The sequence below is a fragment of the Xenia sp. Carnegie-2017 genome, unplaced genomic scaffold (assembly GCF_021976095.1).
Source record: "Xenia sp. Carnegie-2017 unplaced genomic scaffold, XeniaSp_v1 HiC_scaffold_23, whole genome shotgun sequence".
NCBI lineage: Eukaryota > Metazoa > Cnidaria > Anthozoa > Malacalcyonacea > Xeniidae > Xenia > Xenia sp. Carnegie-2017.
The window spans coordinates 19,200,806-19,220,687 of record NW_025813486.1 but is presented as its reverse complement, the minus strand read 5'-3'; the positions used below and the strand labels follow the sequence as shown (position 1 = coordinate 19,220,687).

Below are 19,882 nucleotides of genomic sequence, written 5' to 3'. Positions count from 1 at the left end.
GTAAAATGTCAATGTTTCGAGTATATGAGATCCGAAGTTCTAAACAATGGATATGAATTCTGACGAGATAGACAAATTTCTCTTTGAGAGCTTGCCTTTAAATTTTAATGAAGAGGCATGGTGAGTAGAATTTACAAAACTAGAAATTTGTGTTGGACACAGATGAAGTTTTGTTATTTATTTCTGTTTCTGCCAATGTCTTGTTCATGCCAAGGGCAAATCTATATTTATCATAAAACCACGATATGTTGTTTAATGCTTGTAAGAATATTTACACTTTGTAACATCACGCTGCCTGCCTTTATTTTCCAGAATATCGTACTCTGCAATTCCAAGAAGTGTTGGAGAAGCTGAGCTTAGATCATCAACAAGAAGTGGTGAAAGATATTGATCTGTGACTTTTTCAATGAAAATCTTTGGTAAAGTGATTTTATCTTTTGTTGGGTTAAGTTTACTACATCACATTTTGAAGATTGGAAAAACATATCAGTTGAAGGTGAAAAATGAAAGCTTAACAATGATGAGCAACTATAATTATAGTAGGTTTTAGCCACAATACCGTGCTGGTAGGGGATTGGATATCGAATAAAATAAAGGTGCCATAATTATGGAAATCATGAATCAGCATGGCATAATGACAGTACTTGCAGGGGGAATGATGTCTCAGATAAAGTAATATTGGTACAACTATTGTTAACCATAGTTGTGTGCTGAACTAAACAGCAAGGGTAGGGGAAGGGTGCATTAAGCTTATTATGAAGTAATGGTTGCATATTTTGTGCCACTGTGGTGTGCAGACCAGTGGCAAAGCCTGCCAGATCTTTTACTCCTACACTGAAAATTTTCAGCACAATTTTTGTTTCCTAGGAAAATTCATTCTATTCACTGTTTTCCCTGTGTTTGAACACAGGATTGTTTGCATTCTGGGAGTAAAAAATGGTTTGGCTTTGCTACTGGTACAGGCTCTTCAGACAGGAGCTATTTATATGTGACATAAAGCAATTGTGGCATAATTTTATGATCAAGGCAATTATTTGATTTTCTTGTATTGATTCCTGTTGAGAATGCTATAGAAGCTAAGTTGATGGCCAACACACTCACAAGTTTCAGATATATTTTATTAATCACTGTTTCACATATAGATAACCATACTTGACAAAAGACTCATTATTACTGCCAACTCTATTGAATATAGTCTTTCAATACTGTTTATTCACATAATTTTACCCTACTATGGAAGGTTTTCAACAACTATAATTATCATAGAAATTATCGTTAAAGTTGCTTGTACTGATAAACAGGGTTTGAAGAAATTGTAAAACATGATTGTGCACTGTACTCAGCTAAAATTCTTTGCCTGCATTGTATTTACCATATTGAATTTAAAAATACAACAGTGTCATTTATAACAGTTTCTGCCAATGTATTATTAGCGAGGGGCAAATCTAAATTAAACATATAAGCATGGTATGTTTTATAACGCTTTGTAATAATGTTTACGCCAGCTTCTTTAAGTCTTTGTGACATCAGGCTGCATTCACTTTCCAGAATATCATACTCTGCAATTCCAAGAAATGTTGGTGGAGTTGAGCTTAGATCATCAGCAAGAAGTGGTGAAAGATATTGATCTGTGACTTTTTCAATGAAAATCTTTGGTAAAGTGATTTTATCTTTTGTTGGGTTTAGTTTACATTTTGATAATGGAGCAAGATATTTCCAATACTTTGTTTGCATAAAGTACTTCGATACATTACCAGAGATATACATTGGTGCCATTTCAGCATTGCCCATAGTCGCAGCAGAAGCCATGTTAGCCAGTAATGGCACAGAAAGAGCAAAACCTTCACTATACAATTCATATGATGGTAAGCAAAACATATCAATCAATTGAAGCCAAGGATAAGTCAAAACTTGGGCTGCAATTTTGTTTGGTATTTGAGGATAATTGGCAAGTTTCAACGAAACAGCTTGAGCCAACAGTCCACCAGCACTCTCACCCATAAGAGCAATTCTACTACCATTTATATTGTATTTTAATGGGTCAGATAAAATTGTGGACACCACATTCCAAGCATCATCAAACGAGGCAGGGAACACACTCTCTGGTGCCAAACGATAACCAACTGATATAACAGCAGCTTTGGTTTTATTGGCAAGTCGATAGCATATTGCCATTGTTGATGCAGATTTATGGCTTCCCATTGACAACCCACCTGCGTGGAAATGAATAATAGCTGGAGATGGTGGTGATATATTGATTGGTTTAAAAGTAGTGACTGGTACTCCAGCTATTGTACTGTGTTCCATAAGCACATCTTTCTCCCAAAAGTGTTGTTTAGCATTAAAAAAATCCTCATCTGGAAAAAATCTCATAGTTTTCACTTGTAAAATACCAAAATAGGAGTCCCCAATGCCAGCTATCCAAAAAATCAACTGAGCGGAGGCTGGAAATACTTTGTTGGACCACCCCTCAATCTTGTCAGACACAGAGCCATAAGTTAGATGCCATAGAATTCCTGTTGAAATAGCAACGCATGCTACAGTAATTGCTATTAACGTTTTAAACATATTGATGCCTACCGTTTCGTTAAGAGAAAAAAACGGCCACTACAAAGTCCAATGAAAGTTTTTGTGTCATATGACGCATATATGGCCTCAGTGCAAGGATCAGGTATCATCAGCGTTCCCATTATCTGTTTGAAAGAAATTCTTGTTGATGAAAATTTTTACAGAATAAAGGAATTAAAAGGAAATGGGACTTTAAAGGAAATTTGAAGAAAACAAGACTTCAGTAATAAAAACGGTAAATTTACTGTGGCTCTTACTCAAATAAATTTCTAACGAAACTGAGATTGACTCAAGTCTTTGGTCTTGGGCACATGACAGGAAATGTATATTTTATTAATCACTGTTTCACACTTACATAACCCTACTCCATAAAAGACGATTTATTTCTGCCCAAACCTACTGAATATATAGTGTCTTGATACCCCTTGTTCATGTGATTTTACTAATTGATATAAAAATTAACGTCAAAGTTGCTTCTTCTAATAAGCAGGATTTGAAGAAATTTCAAACATGATTGTGCACTATACTCAGCTAAAATTCTTTGCCTACATTGTATTTGATTACCATATTGAATTTAAAAATACAGCAGTGTCATCTATAACAGTTTCTCCCAATGTATTATTAGCCAGGGGCAAATTTAAATGAAACACAAAACCATGATATGTTTTATAACGCTTTGTAATGATATTTACACCAGCTTCTTTAGTCTTTGTGACATCAGGCTGCATTCACTTTCCACAATATCATACTCTGAAATTCCAAGAAGTGTTGGTGGAGTTGAGCTTAGATCATCGGCAAGAAGAGGCGAAAGATATTGATCTGTGACTTTTTCAATGAAAGTCTTTGGTAAAGTGATTTTATGTTTAGTTGGGTTTAGTTTACATTTTGATAATGGAGCAAGATATTTCCAATACTTTGTTTGCATAAAGTACTTCGATACATTACCAGAGATATACATTGGTGCCATTTCAGCATTGCCCATAGTCGCAGCAGAAGCCATGTTAGCCAGTACTGGCACAGAAAGAGCAAAACCTTCACTATATAATTCATATGATGGTAAGCAAAACATATCAATCAATTGAAGCCAAGGATAAGTCAAAACTTGGGCTGCAATTTTGTTTGGTATTTGAGGATAATTGGCAAGTTTCAACGAAACAGCTTGAGACAACAGTCCACCAGCACTCTCACCCATAAGAGCAATTCTACTACCATTTATATTGTATTTTAATGGGTCAGATAAAATTGTGGACACCACATTCCAAGCATCATCAAAGGAGGCAGGGAACACACTCTCTGGTGCCAAACGATAGCCAACTGATATAACAATAGCTTTGGTTTTATTAGCAAGTCGAAGCATATTGCCATTGTTGATGCAGATTTATGGCTTCCTACTGTCAACCCACCTGCGTGGAAATGAATAATAGCTGGAGATGGTGGTGATATATTGATTGGTTTAAAAGTAGTGACTGGTACTCCAGCTATTGTACTGTGTTCCATGAGCACATCTTTCTCGAAAAGGGGTTGTTTAGGATCAAACAATTCCTTCTCAAGAAAAAATCTCACAGTTTTCTCTGGTGAAATACCAAAATAGGAGTGCCCTACGCCAGCTATCCAAGAAGTCAAGTGAATGAAGGCTGGAAATAGTTTGTTGGACCATCCTTCTATCTTGTCAGACACAGAGCCATAAGTTAGATGCCATAAAATTCCAGCAGAAATAGCAACCCATGCTACAGCAATGGCTGCCAAAGTTTTAAACATATTGATGCCAACCGCTTCGTTAAGAGAAACGACGGTAAATTAACAGGGGCAGTGGCACTCGAATAAATTTCTACTTATTAATGTAACTCAGCCAGTCAGCTTCTAGTTCGGGGCACATGACGCGAAAAGTTTTGCATATATTTAGTAGGGTATACTTTAAATTACTTTTGATGCAGATTTATGGCTTCCTATAAACAATCACCAACCCACTCGGGTGGTAATGAACAGTTCTGTAGAAGTGGAGGGCGCTTGGGGGAGGAGGCCCCCTTCTACCTTTGAAATGTGTAATTTTTCATAATCTCATGGCTTCAGGTTTGTCAAGAGAGCCACCCATCTGATAAATATAGTTCTGCAGCACTGGTAATGAATAATCCCTGCTATAGTAATTGCTATTAAAGTTTTAAACATATTGATGTCTACAGCTTTGTAAAGACGGAATAATCGGCCCCAGCAAAGTTTAACGAAAGTTTTCGGGTCAGTCATATGGCGAATATCTTATAAAGTTATAAGATATTATTTCTTTAATTTTCTTGGCTATTGTACAGCGTTACAGATTTTAAATTAAATGAAGATATGATCTTCGCACTTTGCTGGACAATTTAAGCAATTGTCTCATGAACCTGAAAAATTCAGGTGACTCAACGGGATCCCATATCTTCATTTAATTTCAAACACCGCACTGCATAAAAACATTCTTTCATATGACATTCCTTTCACGAGAAAACATGAGCCCAACAAAATTGACCTGCTCACCACTGTGTGACTTCATAGCTCAGTTGGTCAGAGCACTGCACCGGCACCGCAGAGGTCACGGATCCCGTTGAGTCACCTGAATTTTTCAGGTTCATGAGACAATTGCTTAAATTGTCCAGCAAAGTGCGAAGATCATATCTTCATTTAATTTCAAACACCGCACTGCATAAAACAATTCTTTCATGTTACAGATTTTCCCCATTTTTAACTTGTTTATTTGTCTCTTTACGAGTATCAAGCGTATGAAAAACGGAACAGTCAGAATTTCCAATAAAATTGCTAGCATATGATTTTGCCGAAATCTGAAACCTTACCCGACTATGACGTCACTATCAATGACGTTCCATGAAATAATGACGTCACTTTTGTGAGCAGCATGTTCGAACGTCAGAAATAGTTTTGAGCCTCACCTCTATCGGCAGCTCCATTGCAGTTACATTTGTAATAAATTTATCATACAAAATGTTGAAACCATAAATGAAAATAGACTTTTACATGTCTTCCTGAACAAAATTCACTGAAATTTATAAAATTTGCTCGACAATGGCATCGAACAAACGTATGTATTGTTTGCTTGTATCTAATTTATCTATATTTCGTTTTTATTTATTTCGTTTTTTTTGTGTATTTTATAAATAAATTTGTCGCGGAGGCTTAAATGATATTTTGAAGGCAATACAGTGCTCGTAGATCGTTAATTTCGTTCATTTGTCAGTTGATTTAGGCGAAAATTTACGTCAAGATTTGAAAAAGTTAAGCTTTGATGGTGAATTAAGCAAAAGGAAGACAATGGTTAAAGAAAAGGCTCACGTCGCGCATTCCGTCAACATGTAAATGTTTTCATCTAAAAGACTTTAAATTACATGATTATAACATCATAAAAATTAATACTTGTGTACTTCAGGCAAAGAATAAAGGATCATAAGGCTGTTGGAAAATTACGATTCGGATCAACTGAGGTGAACAAATTTAATGCTGATGATTGTCTGTCAGTGTATGTTGGTTTGTTAAAAACGGTAAATTGTTTTGACAGGAAACCTACGAATACACTTCAGAAGATCTTATTGATTTGGGAGAAATTGGAAGAGGGAATTTTGGTTCTGTTAGCAAAATGTTACATAGGCAAAGTGAAACGAAGATGGCTGTAAAGGTGAACGATTTTTGGTAGTATAAATGATATTAACAAAGCTACCTCCATGTAATCATGAAAGTAATTGTTTGAGTCGCTATATTTGCAGAGAATTCATTCCACTGTCGATGAAAAAGAGCAAAAGCAACTGTTGATGGATCTTGAAGTTGTAATGAACAGCAATGATTGTCCGTATATTGTAAAGTTCTATGGTGCTCTTTTCACAGAAGTATTAATCATGCTTATTAGTTGCACTACTGACTGTCAACTTGAACTTAAGTATCATTGTTTATATAATAATGAACATCTAGGGTGATGCATGGATCTGTATGGAACTGATGGAGACATCTTTGGATATGCTTTATAAACAAGTGTATGTTAAACTTGGCCAGTCGATACCGGAAGATATTCTTGGCATTATTGCTTTAGCTGTAAGTTTTGAGCCGTGATCAATGAAATTGAGCAGTACATTAAATAAATAATATGCATATGTTATAGGTTGTGAAAGCGTTGGATTATTTGAAATCAAAACTGAATATCATACACCGAGGTGATGATTACCTTATTGACAACAACTTCCTAAGGACCTTTATAGCAATCGTATCATTCATTTTCTCCAGATGTAAAACCCTCAAATATTTTACTGGATTTAAAAGGCAATATAAAACTGTGTGATTTTGGGATCAGCGGACATTTGGTTGATTCAATTGCTAAAACCCGCGATGCTGGTTGCAAACCATATATGGCTGTAAGTGTCAACATGTCTTTCTTTGGTGATTAAATCATTAAATTTCCATGTCAACAGGTACTTAAAATAATTATTGTGTAGGAATTGTCAAACAGGAAATTTTGCTTTTTTGTAGCCTGAGAGAATTGATCCAGATTCATTAAAAAATGGATATGATGTTAGGTCAGATGTTTGGAGTTTTGGTCTTACAATGGTTTGTTTTTGGCTGTCTTTGGTGATTAAATTGTTAAATTTCTTGAGTTTGTTAAATAAACGGCAGAGTTTCCTTTATTAAAGATTGAGCTTGCAACTGGAAAATTTCCTTACCCAAAATGGACATCGATGTTTGATCAGCTTATGGCTGTTGTCACAGGAGATCCTCCCCAATTATCCAATAATGATCCATCAAAGACTCCATTTACCCTGAATTTATACATTTTGTCAATACATGGTAATGTTTTTATGATGTTCATTCACTTGCATTTCTTAATTCTTCACTTCATCATTCACTGTACATATATTTATATTTAAATATTCATCAAACATAGTGTTACTAAAGATGTATCAAAAAGACCCAAGTACAAAAGATTATTGGTGAGTTAGCGAGTTTCACTGTACATCATTAATGTTAAAATACAGTGAAACCTGGGTTGAGTGGAAATGGACTACTGTCTGTTTTATGTAGGTGTATGCTTGCTAGAGGTTTTAGTTTTACAATTTAGCTATATGGGATTGAATTTGTTAAATTAAAAATGACATACTGTAATAAGCAGACACTTTGTAAAGTTCCAATCATACAATAACCTGCCTCTCCTATGTGTGCCTTTGCTTTTAGGAGTTTCCATTTTTACAACGATATGAACAGGAAGTAATCTCAGTTGATGTGTGCAGTTGGGTAAAACAGGTACTAAATGACACTCCAAGGGTTGTATATGAAAGTCATTTTTAGTTATTTGGAAAATTTATAGCTGTAGGACAAATTAACGACAAAAATTTAATTCTATTTATAAACTTTATAATTACTTGCGAATATTTGCAAGAACTTAGTGTGTATGTAATTAATGGGCTGTGTATATATGTTATTTAAACTGTAATGTATTGTAAAAATATTCAAACATTCGAAAAATATACCCAAATACCAATTTTTTGATAAAACACTTGATTTGTTGACCGGTGCAACAAATTGACAACAGTATAGGCACAGAATAAAATTATACAGAAGAGTCACTTGTGTCGGAGCCTTTGATAATTTGGTCCTCATGCATGGTGGCCGTCATTATTCCAGCCAGATGATTAGGGTTTTGACTTTTTCCTAACCTTTAAAATGATTCAAAGTCATTTCTTAGGTCAAAATATACTTGAATTCATTATTAAGTATTGACGTCATGTAATTTTAATGGTTGGAAACAAGTGAGATAAGAAATCCAAATCAATAGTGGCATGAGGACGCATTGTACACCTGAGTGACCATTCTGTATAATCATTATTCTGTTTATAGGGAATAAACAGTCGTCTCACTCCCTGTGCAACTTGGTGCTGAATATTTAATTAGGTTACTGGCTGTGGTGAGCCAATCTAGTGTTCCTATTGGTCAGAAAATGCAGTTGTCACCTGCCATTATGCTAATCATTTACATACTGAACACATCACAAAATTGTACAATAAAGCGGGACTTCTGTTTGTTCCTATCCTATACCACCCAAGATACCACCTGTACGGTCCTTCGACGGTGGTTTATCTCCGGGGTTAGATATCGAGCCCTATAATCAATCTGTTGTCATGGCAACAGTTGCGAGCGACGACAAAAAAAACACAAGAAGTCGTGTTGAAAAACAAGTACATTTTCCCTAGATATATTTCCTTTTGCAACTTGTGTTTTTGGCAAAAAACTGTGTAGAAATGAACTTGCGTTTGGAAAGTAATAGTTAGGAATTCTTTGAAAAAGATTGTGCTTGTCAAGTTTTATCAAGATGGAGTTCAGCGACCCACGTTTTGATTTTTTATCTGACTACGTCCTTAAAAGCATGAAGCTGAAGAATGAAAAATGGGCTAAGTTGCAAGGAAATGAAGAGTACAGGACACAGATATTGAACTTCTTTGAAAAGCCGGACATAAACCTGCTTGTAATAATACAAAATTCATCGGGGCAACTGCAACCGCTTTATAACTTTCCTCTTACTCTGAAAACAAAAGCGGTTTACATTGCAAAGAAAGAGAAATCTTTGAATATCGGTAAAGACAACGTAAAGACTGCTTTGGCATTTGGAGATTTATCGTATGCCCCACCGGAGCAGCTTTTTGCATTGGTCGAGGAGGTACATTGGAAAAGGAAATTTTCATTTTAGTGATTTTACGGCTTTAATAAATGGTATTGCACATAAATATTTTTGGTATGTTTTAGATCCTTGTACCTCTCCTGTCAAACCAAAGAAATCATGAAGAATGGCCTGCAGTGGTCTCTCACGATATTCTTCGGCACATAAACTCTCTGAAAAGTAACGTGTTCGTTATAGCCGGTCAGGTAAAGGGAAAAACTCTGCTACCTTTACCTGTTGGCTCGGAGCAAGTTGCTGAAGCTTGTGAGTCGGATGCGCGGTATGTAGCTTTATAAATATTTCTCAAAATGACTTAGACAGCTCCTAATGATGTTAATGTCTCTTGCGATAGAGGAGAGTATTTTGATCGCAGTTTGATTCATTCAATTGAATCTATAATCATTGATTGGTCACATCAAATACAGAATGTCCTTAAACGAGATTCTTCAGAGCCACTTCTCAATGGTACCAATCCCGGTCCAATGTTAGAGCTGGACTTCTGGAAAGGACGAGCTGAGAATCTTGAGTGCATCTTTGAACAAGTAAATAAATTTGATTACAAGTGTAGGATCCTGGTAAAGATTATGTATTATGTTTATATTATCTATGTTTTAGCTCAGGGATGACCGGATTAGAAGTATGGCAGAGCTGCTCGAGAAAACAAAGAGTAGTTATTTCTTAGCATTCAAGAATGTGTTTCGTGAAGTGATTTCAGGTAAGCTCATTCTTCAAATAGAAAAGTTTTTTCCAAAGTGTGTTTCTGTTTATTGTTTCACCCTTCGATTAGAAACTTATATTTACTATTTCTTTCCATGAAAGCACTTGAAGAGGCGCGGGACATTAATATGTATTTAAAGCCATTGCGAGGACAACTTGAAGACATGGAGCAATTTGACTTCACAGAAATTGACAAAGTCCTTCCACCATTAATGCATACTATTGCTTTGATTTGGGCCAATTCAAAGTTTTACTGCAGACCTGCAAGGATTATAATCCTTCTCCAGGAAATGTGCAATATGCTTATCGAAATGGTGAGTTTGGCAATCTGGTTTATTTGCTTTTTGTTCTAATGTTTTATTTTGTGTCGGCTTTCATTTGACACTCACCCATTGTAGAGAGATTAGGATTTATAGGAGGTGGAGTTTTGTGTATTTAAAACCAGCAATGGTGTTTAACAGTGGTAGGGACATTAATAGCCAGGTGGGAACTTAGAGTAACTGGAAAGGAGACCGGAATCAGGAATGAGTTTGGTTATGTAATGAAGAAAGAAGAGGATTAGTTGAGGAAACATATGTTGAAGATGGTAGTGAGTGGATGGTGAAGAAGAGGAAGATCATGATAGAGGTGGATAGATGAGATGATATGAGGGACGTGGATATGATAGAAGGGGATATGGTGGAAAGATTATGTTGGAGAGTAGTGAAGAGCTTTGAATTAGTAAGCATTCGAAAGGAGAAGAAAAGAACTATTAATGCAAAAAGTAAAAATTTCAATGACTATTGGAAATTATCAACTATTGTTTACGAAAAATTTTTTAAGAGTCACAGCGTTCGTAAGGGCTGCATTTGACTATTTGATTTCTATGATTTCAAGCTGGTTCATTCTTAGTTTGTGTTCAAAGAGTTTGAATAAAACTTTTTACTTGAAATAAAGACCGGTAGTATGCTGTCTACTTTATTTACTGCTTATTGCCGTATGCCCTTTTTGGTTGAGTTATTCGCGCTTTTTAAATGTTCGTGTCCTTCAATCCTTCACTTTTTTACTCTTATTCTCTCTTCAGGCTCGTGTTTTTTTGGAACCTGCAGAAATCTTCAAGGGCGAGTCGGAGGAGTCCTTGGAGAAGACGCAAGTTGTTTTGAAAGTATGTAACATGTGGAAAGATCTCTTCTTACAGACCAGAGCCAACATGCCCAAGTTGTTCAAAGATCCTGACAAAGTGAAGAACTGGGAGTTTGCAAACGAACTTGCGTTTGCTAGACTTGATAAATTCGTGGAACGCGTCGCAGTTGTTGAAGTACGTTAATCTATGATACGTATATTGGTGCAAATTAGCTCACCGTCCTTTAATAAGATCTAGATTACATTAAAATGTTCGTAAGAAGATTGTCTCTTATTGATAGCGAAAAACTTGCATTCCGGACGCGATTTTTCATGTAGACTGTAACTTCGACTGTACGACATGTGGAAAATAGGAAGTTTACTGGCAATGTCGCTGAAAATTATGATTTAGTTTAAGATAGAGATTGAGCAACTCGTCGCTTTTGACAATTGTTTGAGTGGAAAATATCCGAAGTGCTCACCCGCTATCAAATGTTTTCAAAATAATTTATTTTACAACAAAACTTACTGCCCTTCATGTTTCGTTGATTTTTCTGCGCCAGGAACTGTTTACAACAGCTATCGAGTTTAGCAAGCTCGAGAAGGTAGAGATTGGTGGTATTAAAGGAAAGATGTTAAGTCATCAGGTGGTGGAGATATTTGAAGAATTTACAGAGTACTTTGCTGTATTTGGAAGTAGAACATACGATGGTCTAGATCCTTCTGTTAAGGTTTATATAAAATTGAATAAGTTTATTTCATTTTCCATGTTCATTTATTTACGATAATTTTACTTTTTGAAAGAATGTTATATGCAGTGCGGTGTTTGAAATTAATGAGACAATTGCTTAAATTGTCCAGCAAAAGTGCGAAGATCATATCTTCATTTAATTTTACTTTTTGTTAGGAATTTGTTGATGATTATAATGACTTCACGAACAAGATTGCAGATTTAGATCGACGCCTCGCATCCATTTTGTGCCAGGCGTTTAATGATAGTTGCGGCACTTTAGGAGTTCTTAAGGTAAGCATTTGAATGTGTTTTGTTATCTGAAGAGTCTTGTTTCATTGTCTCGTTCAACATATACTGTCTTAAGAGCTGAGGCTGATATGAGGACTAGTATGCAAGCTCATATCTCGCCAAGGCCACATGTTTTTCATGCACGTATAACTGTGTCGGAATTCATATTCTGATTCTCTGATGATGGCTTAATTGTGTTTTCTTGATAATAGAGAAACTCTAATTCGTTCTAATTAAAAATAAATGTATTAATTGTGTTGTTTTATAAATTTCTCGATAAAAGGGAAGCTCTAATTCGTTCTAATTAAAAATAGATGTATTAATTGTGTTATTTGATTAATTTCTCAATAACAGAGAAACTCTAATTTGTTCTAATTAAAAGTAGATGTATTAATTGCGTTATTTGATTAATTTCTCAACAATAGAGAAACTCTAAAAATTCGTTCTTAGTAAAAACGACATGTGTCGTATTATTTGATTATTTTCTTAAAAAAAAGAATCTCTAATTCGTTCTAATTAACAGAAAAAGAACGTTAATTCTATTATGTCATTATACCTTGTCATACGTCGTCAGTATTTTTCGTGACTCATTTCTGTTGTAGCTGATGGATTGTTTCGGCAGTTTGATGGATCGCCCTCGTATTCATGCAGATTTCGAGCACAAATATCCTGTGCTTTTATCAATGTTTGAAAATGATCTGGACACAGCAAAGTTGATATTTGATCAACAATTATCGTTTGAGAGCAATAACGATACCTTGCCTTTAAATAAGAACAAGCCGCCGGTCTCGGGTTGCTTGAAATGGGCGCAAGAACTACGAGAAAGAATAAAAACACCAATGAATAGTCTTAAATTGTCATTAAATCATGGGTATGATGTCCTGACTTTTTTTAATAAACGATGAAGATTTTTGTCTTCAATTGCTATATGTGTAAATTTTTGTAGCATTTTAGAAAGTGCTGAAGCCATGAGTATTATGAACAAATACGATGAAATGGAAGGCCTTTTAACTGGGTAAGTTTTAAAATAATCTTAACATAGGTTGAACTGAAAAAGTATGAACAAACAAAATGTACAAATTGTACCGTGATATCAACTATTATCCATATTAGTTATGAACAAAATACCTACGAATTGTACCGTGATATCAACTATTATCCATGTTAGTTATGAACAAAATCTACAAATTGTACCGTGATATCATCTATTATCCATGTTAGTTATGAACAAAAAATACAAATTGTACCGTGATATCAACTATTATCCATGTTAGTTATGAACAAAATCTACAAATTGTACCGTGATATCATCTATTATCCATGTTAGTTATGAACAAAAAATACAAATTGTACCGTGATATCAACTATTATCCATGTTAGTTATGAACAAAATCTACAAATTGTACCGTGATATCATCTATTATCCATGTTAGTTATGAACAAAAAATACAAATTGTACCGTGATATCAACTATTATCCATGTTAGTTATGAACAAAATCTACAAATTGTACCGTGATATCAACTATTATCCATGTTAGTTATGAACAAAAAATACAAATTGTACCGTGATATCATCTATTATCCATGTTAGTTATGAACAAAATACCTACGAATTGTACTGTGATATCAACTATTATCCATGTTAGTTATATACAAAATACCTACGAATTGTACCGTGATATCACCTATTATCCATGTTAGTTATGAAGAAAACACCTACGAATTGTGGACAAAAAGTGTCGGTGATGTTGCACAGCAGAATTTGGATAAGCCCCTTATAATAAGAGACCCACAGACGTTGTTGATAAAGGTCAACTTTGATGCTGAGGTGGGTTGTCTTTGCCGTATATACGATATATGATCCCCGTATATACGATATACGATCCCGTCAATTTTTCCTGTGTGTTAGGTTGTACTCTGGTATAACACCGTATAACTTTTTTTTTATTTTTCTACAGTTGATAGCTTTACTCCGTGAGGTTAAGTACTTGGAACAGGCTCAGAATGACGTCATTGAAACAATTCCCGAAAGTGCGACGTGTGTTTACGAACGCAACGAGACCTTTAATAAGTTCTGCGCCAATCTTGATCTTACTGTAGCGTGGTATAATACCGTTCGGCAGACATTATTGCAGGTGGAGTTTCCTTTAGTGAGAGATCAACTTAAAGATATAGATGAACAATTGGAACAAGCTGAGAAAACATTGACCTGGAATAGTGATGGTAAGATGTCGATCTGTTGCAAATTGAATAAAAGACAATCTGTATCGGGGAGTGCATTCTAACAACTTACACATTGACGCTGAATGAACAGAGTATAGCATACAGTATAAAAGGGTGATTACTGGATAGCCTATTCTATAAAGGGGTGATTACAGGATAGCATACACTATAAAGGGGTGATTACAGGATAGCATGCACTATAAAAGGGTGACTACAGGATAGCATACACTATAAAAGGGTGATTACAGGATAGCATGCACTATAAAGGGGTGATTACAGGATAGCATACGCTATAAAGGGGTAATTACAGGATAGCATACACTATAAAGGGGTAATTACAGGATAGCATACACTATAAAGGGGTGATTACAGGATAGTATACACTATAAAGGAGTGATTACAGGATAGCATACACTATAAAGGGGTGATTACAGGATAGCATACACTATAAAGGGGTGATTACAGGATAGTATACACTATAAAGGAGTGATTACAGGATAGCATGCACTATAAAGGAGTGATTACAGGATAGCATACACTATAAAGGGGTGATTACAGGATAGTATACACTATAAAGGAGTGATTACAGGATAGCATGCACTATAAAGGAGTGATTACAGGATAGCATACGCTATAAAGGGGTAATTACAGGATAGCATACACTATAAAGGGGTGATTACAGGATAGCATACACTATAAAGGGATGATTACAGGATAGCATGCACTATAAAGGGGTGATTACAGGATAGCATACACTATAAAGGGGTAATTACAGGATAGCATACACTATAAAGGGGTAATTACAGGATAGCATACACTATAAAAGGGGGACTACAGGATAGCATACACTACAAAAGGGTGACTACAGGATAGCATGCACTATAAAGGGGTGATTACAGGATAGCATGCACTATAAAAGCGTGACTACAGGATAGCATACACTATAAAGGGGTGACTACAGGATAGTATGCACTATAAAGGGGTGATTACAGGATAGTATATACTATATAAGTTTTACTGCGGGTGCAGATGCATATTTCCGCATGGGTGACCACAGAATGACATGCATTATTATATAGCTATTTATCATCACATGATTTTGTTGTTATTTAGGGGTATGGGAGTACATTGAGAGGATACGTGATCAGGTTCATGATCTTGAACGTCGTGTACAAGCTGCAAAGGATAATGTAAATGCAATCGGTCAACTTATGACAAAATGGTGTGAAGCTCCTTTGTATCAACGCAAAGGTGAAAAACGTGAAGGCTTATTGAACATAGAGGTACACGTGATATCCTTTTATGATGAAACCATATGGAGTACAATAATGTTCACCTCTGTACTGCTCAATCCTTTAGGAAAAAGACACGATCTTGAAAAAACGTTATAGTATGATTGAAGAATCAGGACTTAAAATTCACGATCTAATGAAGGTATTTATGTTTCCCTTCCCTTCCCCTCTACCCTATCCTTACCTCCCCTTAATCCCTTCTTACCCAGCCTTGCTCTTCCATCCCCCGCTCTCGAACATCAACCTACGTTGTATCTTCAGAAAAACCTAGAACTGTTCAAAGCTGATGCTTCGTTAGAAATATGGAAGGCGTACGTTGAGTATCTTGATGATATGGTCGTCGATGGTTTCTTCAATGCGATCCACGCCTCGCTGAATTACATCCTCGAGAATACGGACGCGAAGACAAACACTTTGGCAGTATTTGAAGCGAAGCTGGAACTTCAGGCACCTGAAATGGTCTTCATTCCTTCATTAGATTATGCCAGTGGCTCTTATGGATTCTATGACATGGTCGAGGGGATTATTGGTGATATATACTGTATGGCAACACTCGTTACTAGGTTAGCTGATCATAACGAGGCACCGCATTATCAGGTATTGTTATCATTTACAACGCATGCGTGCATCAATTACGTGGGAACTTTAAGTTTCAAATTTTCGAATAAAATATTTGAGTAAAATATGAATGAAGTGGTTACATGTTTTATGTTTGATTTGTGTCAGGCTGATCTTGAAGATATGTTGGAGTTATCGGAGATGAAACAGGAAGTTCTTGAACGCATTTCAACTGTCATAAATAAAGCTACAGAATACAGGAATTCATTTGATGTATATGCGTATCTCTGGGTGGACGACAGAAATGAATTCATGCGACAATTTTTACTTTATAATCATGTATTGACGGCTGAAGAGATTGAAGCCCATGTTGAAGATGGTGTGCCTGAATGTCCTCCAACATTAGAACAGTTTAAGGAACAGGTAAGATATTACAATTTATTCCCACTCCCTACATAACTTCATCATTAGTTCTCCCTCCCCCCAAGCGCAACTTCTTCATTAGTTCTCCCCCCCCAGCATAACCTCATTTAGTTCTTCCCTAAAGCACAACCTCATTAGCTCGCCCCCTTCCCAAGCACAACCTCATCATTCGTTCCCCCTCTCGCCCATCCAACCCAACAGTGTCAATAGCTCTCCCCCCTTTCCAACACAACTTCATCATTAGTTCCTCCTCTCGCCCATCCAACCCAACAGTGTCAATAGCTCTCCCCCCTTTCCAACACAACTTCATCATTAGTTCCCCCTCTTGCCCATCCAACCCAACAGTGTCAATAGTTCTCCCTCTTCCCTACACAACTTCATCATTAGTTCCCCCTCTTGCCCATCCAACCCAACAGTGTCAATAGTTCTCCCTCTTCCCTACACAACTTCATCATTAGTTCCCCCTCTTGCCCATCCAACCCAACAGTGTCAATAGTTGTCCCTCTCCCTACAAACCTTCATCATTAATCTCCGTCCATAATCGAATCTCATTATCGATTCTTCCCTCTCATGAACATACTTACCTATTTGTTGGTTTATGTTAAAATTACAACAAATCAACTATGTCGCAGTCCACACGCGCACCTTTCATAAACGTTAATTATCAATTTCGTTTCTATTTTATTCAGATTGATACGTACGAAAAGTTGTATGTTGAAGTGGATGAATTCAAAGGCGTATCAATGTTTGATACGTGGTTTTGTGTTGATGCTAAACCATTCAAACAAGCTCTTCTCAATATTATTAAACGTTGGAGTTATATGTTCAAACAACATCTCATCGATCACGTGACCAACAGGTGGGTCCATGTCTCAAAGGACATTTTATTTATCGATCGGCTGCTCGAGTCCATACCTCAAATTTTATTCAATGACAGGTTAAGTTTATAGAAAATTGATTCGTTGCATGCATTTTGTTGTTGTAGTTTAAATGATCTTGTTGACTTCATCAAAGTAGCGGATAAAGGTCTCGCGGAAGAGGTTGCTGAAGGGGATTACAATGGATTGGTGGCAGTAATGGGACATCTAATGGCCGTGAAGGATCGGCAAGCCGGGACAGATGAGATGTTTGAACCATTGAAACACACGATCGAGTTACTGAAGACCTACGGTCAGGAGCTACCTGAAGAGGTTCATCTACAGCTACAGGAGTTACCTGAACAATGGAATAACTGCAAGAAAAATGCTGTGACTGTTAAACAACAGGTTGCTCCGTTACAAGCTGCCGAGGTTGCCATCATTAGACGAAAATGTGGACAGTTTGATGTGAGGCATAGTATTCGTGAGTATTTTAATTATATTTATATCTGTTTCGTTGTACGCTTTCTCTCTTTCTTGACAGATTAAACAACACGAGTTCCGTGAAGACTTTAGAAAGACAGCGCCGTTCATGTTTAATTCGGAAAACGTTTACGAGAAATTAGATAGGGTAATCTCTTTGTCTTTGAAAATGTATCCGTTTTCGGCATTTCCATTGAGAACATCTCTCGTTTGTTTAGGCAAACATTGCAATTTGTGGCATGGAGGAAGAAATGAAGGCGCTGGGTGAATCTGCTGGTTTGTTTGAAGTGAATTTCCCTGATTACAAACAGCTTCGAGCGTGCCGTAGAGAAGTGTTCCTTCTCAAAGGATTATGGGATATGATCTATGCTGTTCTGACGAGTATCGATGACTGGAAGACGACACTCTGGAGTGATATAAATGTGGACACCATGGAAATGGAATGTAAACGTTTTGTTAAAGAAATCCGAAGTCTTGATAAGGAGATGCGTGCTTGGAATGCGTTCACGGGCCTGGATTCTACTGTGAAAAATATGGTGACGTCATTACGGGCCGTATGTGAGCTTCAAAATCCTGCGATCAGGGAGAGACATTGGCAACAGCTGATGCAAGCAACACAGGTTAGTGGTATGCTTAATGAAAACGGATGGCTGTAATATGTAGAAAGTGTACCAAGAAAAGGAGACCTTCATGAATTAAACTGTTGTTATAATTTCAATGCCCCATCACTGTGCTGAGCCTACGTGTGCCAGAAGCATCGTCAGCATGATACAGGCATTCAAGCGTTGCTGCTCATGGAAATTTAACATGACTTCTAAAGCCTGGTTTTTAAATGTCGAACAACGACTCAATACAAAACCATAGACATTACACTGTGGAGAAATAGAAAATTACTTATTAAAACCACGGACAACTAAACAACGACTCAATACAAAACCATAGACATTACACCGTAGATAAATAGAAAATTACTTACTAAAACCACCGACAACTAAACAACAACTCAATACAAAACCATAGACATTACACCGTGGAGAAATAGAAAATTACTTATTAAAACCACGGACAACTAGACTTTAGTTTGCGATAGGATTTCATCAAAAATGTTTCACATATTTGCCATGAAGTCAGTGAATGTTCATCTTATAATACGTGAATCAAAATAAAATGGGAGTTAATGAAGAAATGAAATAAATATATGATACAGTTTGTGACTGATTCAAATTACCATTCAAAAGACGTTGTGTATCTTTTTTAACTTTGCACAATCCTCTAGTTTGCTTTCACATCGTTTATTGTCAATGCATTGAACTTATTTTATTTATGGTTTTGTTCAGGTGAAGTTTATAATGGACGAAGATACATGTCTAGCTGATCTTCTTGCTTTAAATCTTCATAAGTACGAGGATGAGGTGCGGGGGATTGTTGATAAGGCCACCAAAGAGTTAGGAATGGAGAAGATCTTAAGCGAACTTGATGTCACGTGGTCTGCTATGGAATTTGAGTACGAGACTCATCCACGCACGCGTATTGCGTTACTTAGATCTAGTGAGGAACTTATAGAGACACTTGAGGATAATCAAGTACGTGTGTAGGTTGAATTGAATTGAAATGACTTGATGGGGACTGTATTTCAGTATTTTACCATTTACTGGCTGGGCGGTCCGTGCAGAAAAAATATTTTCACAAAGTGAATTGTTTTATGATGAAACAATTCATTACATGTTTGTATATGTAGATCGTCCAGGTTGGTATAGTCCTGAGAAGGAGTCAAATGAAGATGACTAACGCTAAGGTTGTCAAAACGTCAGTCAATAACAACAAAAACAGTCCTTCTCAGGACTATACTAACCTGGACGATCTACATTTACAAACATGTAACGATACTCCCGGGTTCAAACCATTTACTTTATTAAGCAATTCACGTTGTAAAATGGTCAATGTGGCTTCATGTTG

At 36.3% G+C, this 19,882-nt stretch overlaps 4 protein-coding genes across 4 annotated transcripts in view; 2 read left to right on the top strand and 2 right to left on the bottom strand.

Moving 5' to 3' along the window:
- Positions 1-1,100: 1,100 nt before the first annotated feature.
- LOC124447628 (arylacetamide deacetylase-like 2) lies at positions 1,101-2,657 on the bottom strand. The gene has a single exon (XM_046998589.1). The coding sequence runs from the start codon at positions 2,566-2,568 to the stop codon at positions 1,369-1,371; it is 1,200 nt and encodes a 399-aa protein (XP_046854545.1). The 5' UTR covers positions 2,569-2,657; the 3' UTR covers positions 1,101-1,368.
- A 448-nt stretch (positions 2,658-3,105) lies between these two features.
- On the bottom strand, positions 3,106-4,385 carry LOC124447630 (arylacetamide deacetylase-like). Its single transcript, XM_046998591.1, is given in 2 exon segments — positions 3,106-3,268; positions 3,271-4,385. Coding segments are annotated over 2 exon segments (795 nt in total). The 5' UTR covers positions 3,926-4,385; the 3' UTR covers positions 3,106-3,128.
- A 1,083-nt stretch (positions 4,386-5,468) lies between these two features.
- On the top strand, positions 5,469-8,090 carry LOC124447629 (dual specificity mitogen-activated protein kinase kinase 4-like). The gene is given in 13 exon segments (XM_046998590.1): positions 5,469-5,638; positions 5,795-5,909; positions 5,984-6,038; positions 6,113-6,229; positions 6,318-6,437; positions 6,520-6,639; positions 6,707-6,758; positions 6,829-6,956; positions 7,072-7,149; positions 7,233-7,355; positions 7,358-7,386; positions 7,484-7,529; positions 7,771-8,090. Coding segments are annotated over 13 exon segments (1,113 nt in total). The 5' UTR covers positions 5,469-5,622; the 3' UTR covers positions 7,885-8,090.
- A 350-nt stretch (positions 8,091-8,440) lies between these two features.
- The window catches only part of LOC124449853 (dynein beta chain, ciliary-like), a 33,780-nt gene continuing 22,338 nt past the window's right edge, over positions 8,441-19,882 (top strand). The window contains exons 1-21 of the mRNA XM_047000777.1: positions 8,441-9,250; positions 9,337-9,530; positions 9,603-9,792; positions 9,866-9,965; positions 10,070-10,281; positions 11,031-11,264; positions 11,632-11,799; positions 11,976-12,092; positions 12,692-12,960; positions 13,036-13,104; positions 13,792-13,918; positions 14,049-14,313; positions 15,427-15,596; positions 15,673-15,747; positions 15,867-16,202; positions 16,332-16,586; positions 17,276-17,445; positions 17,572-17,911; positions 17,988-18,074; positions 18,145-18,546; positions 19,264-19,509. Of these exons, the coding sequence (XP_046856733.1) occupies positions 8,906-9,250; positions 9,337-9,530; positions 9,603-9,792; positions 9,866-9,965; positions 10,070-10,281; positions 11,031-11,264; positions 11,632-11,799; positions 11,976-12,092; positions 12,692-12,960; positions 13,036-13,104; positions 13,792-13,918; positions 14,049-14,313; positions 15,427-15,596; positions 15,673-15,747; positions 15,867-16,202; positions 16,332-16,586; positions 17,276-17,445; positions 17,572-17,911; positions 17,988-18,074; positions 18,145-18,546; positions 19,264-19,509 (4,371 nt within the window). The 5' untranslated portion in view covers positions 8,441-8,905. The remainder of the gene's footprint in view (positions 9,251-9,336; positions 9,531-9,602; positions 9,793-9,865; positions 9,966-10,069; positions 10,282-11,030; positions 11,265-11,631; positions 11,800-11,975; positions 12,093-12,691; positions 12,961-13,035; positions 13,105-13,791; positions 13,919-14,048; positions 14,314-15,426; positions 15,597-15,672; positions 15,748-15,866; positions 16,203-16,331; positions 16,587-17,275; positions 17,446-17,571; positions 17,912-17,987; positions 18,075-18,144; positions 18,547-19,263; positions 19,510-19,882) is intronic.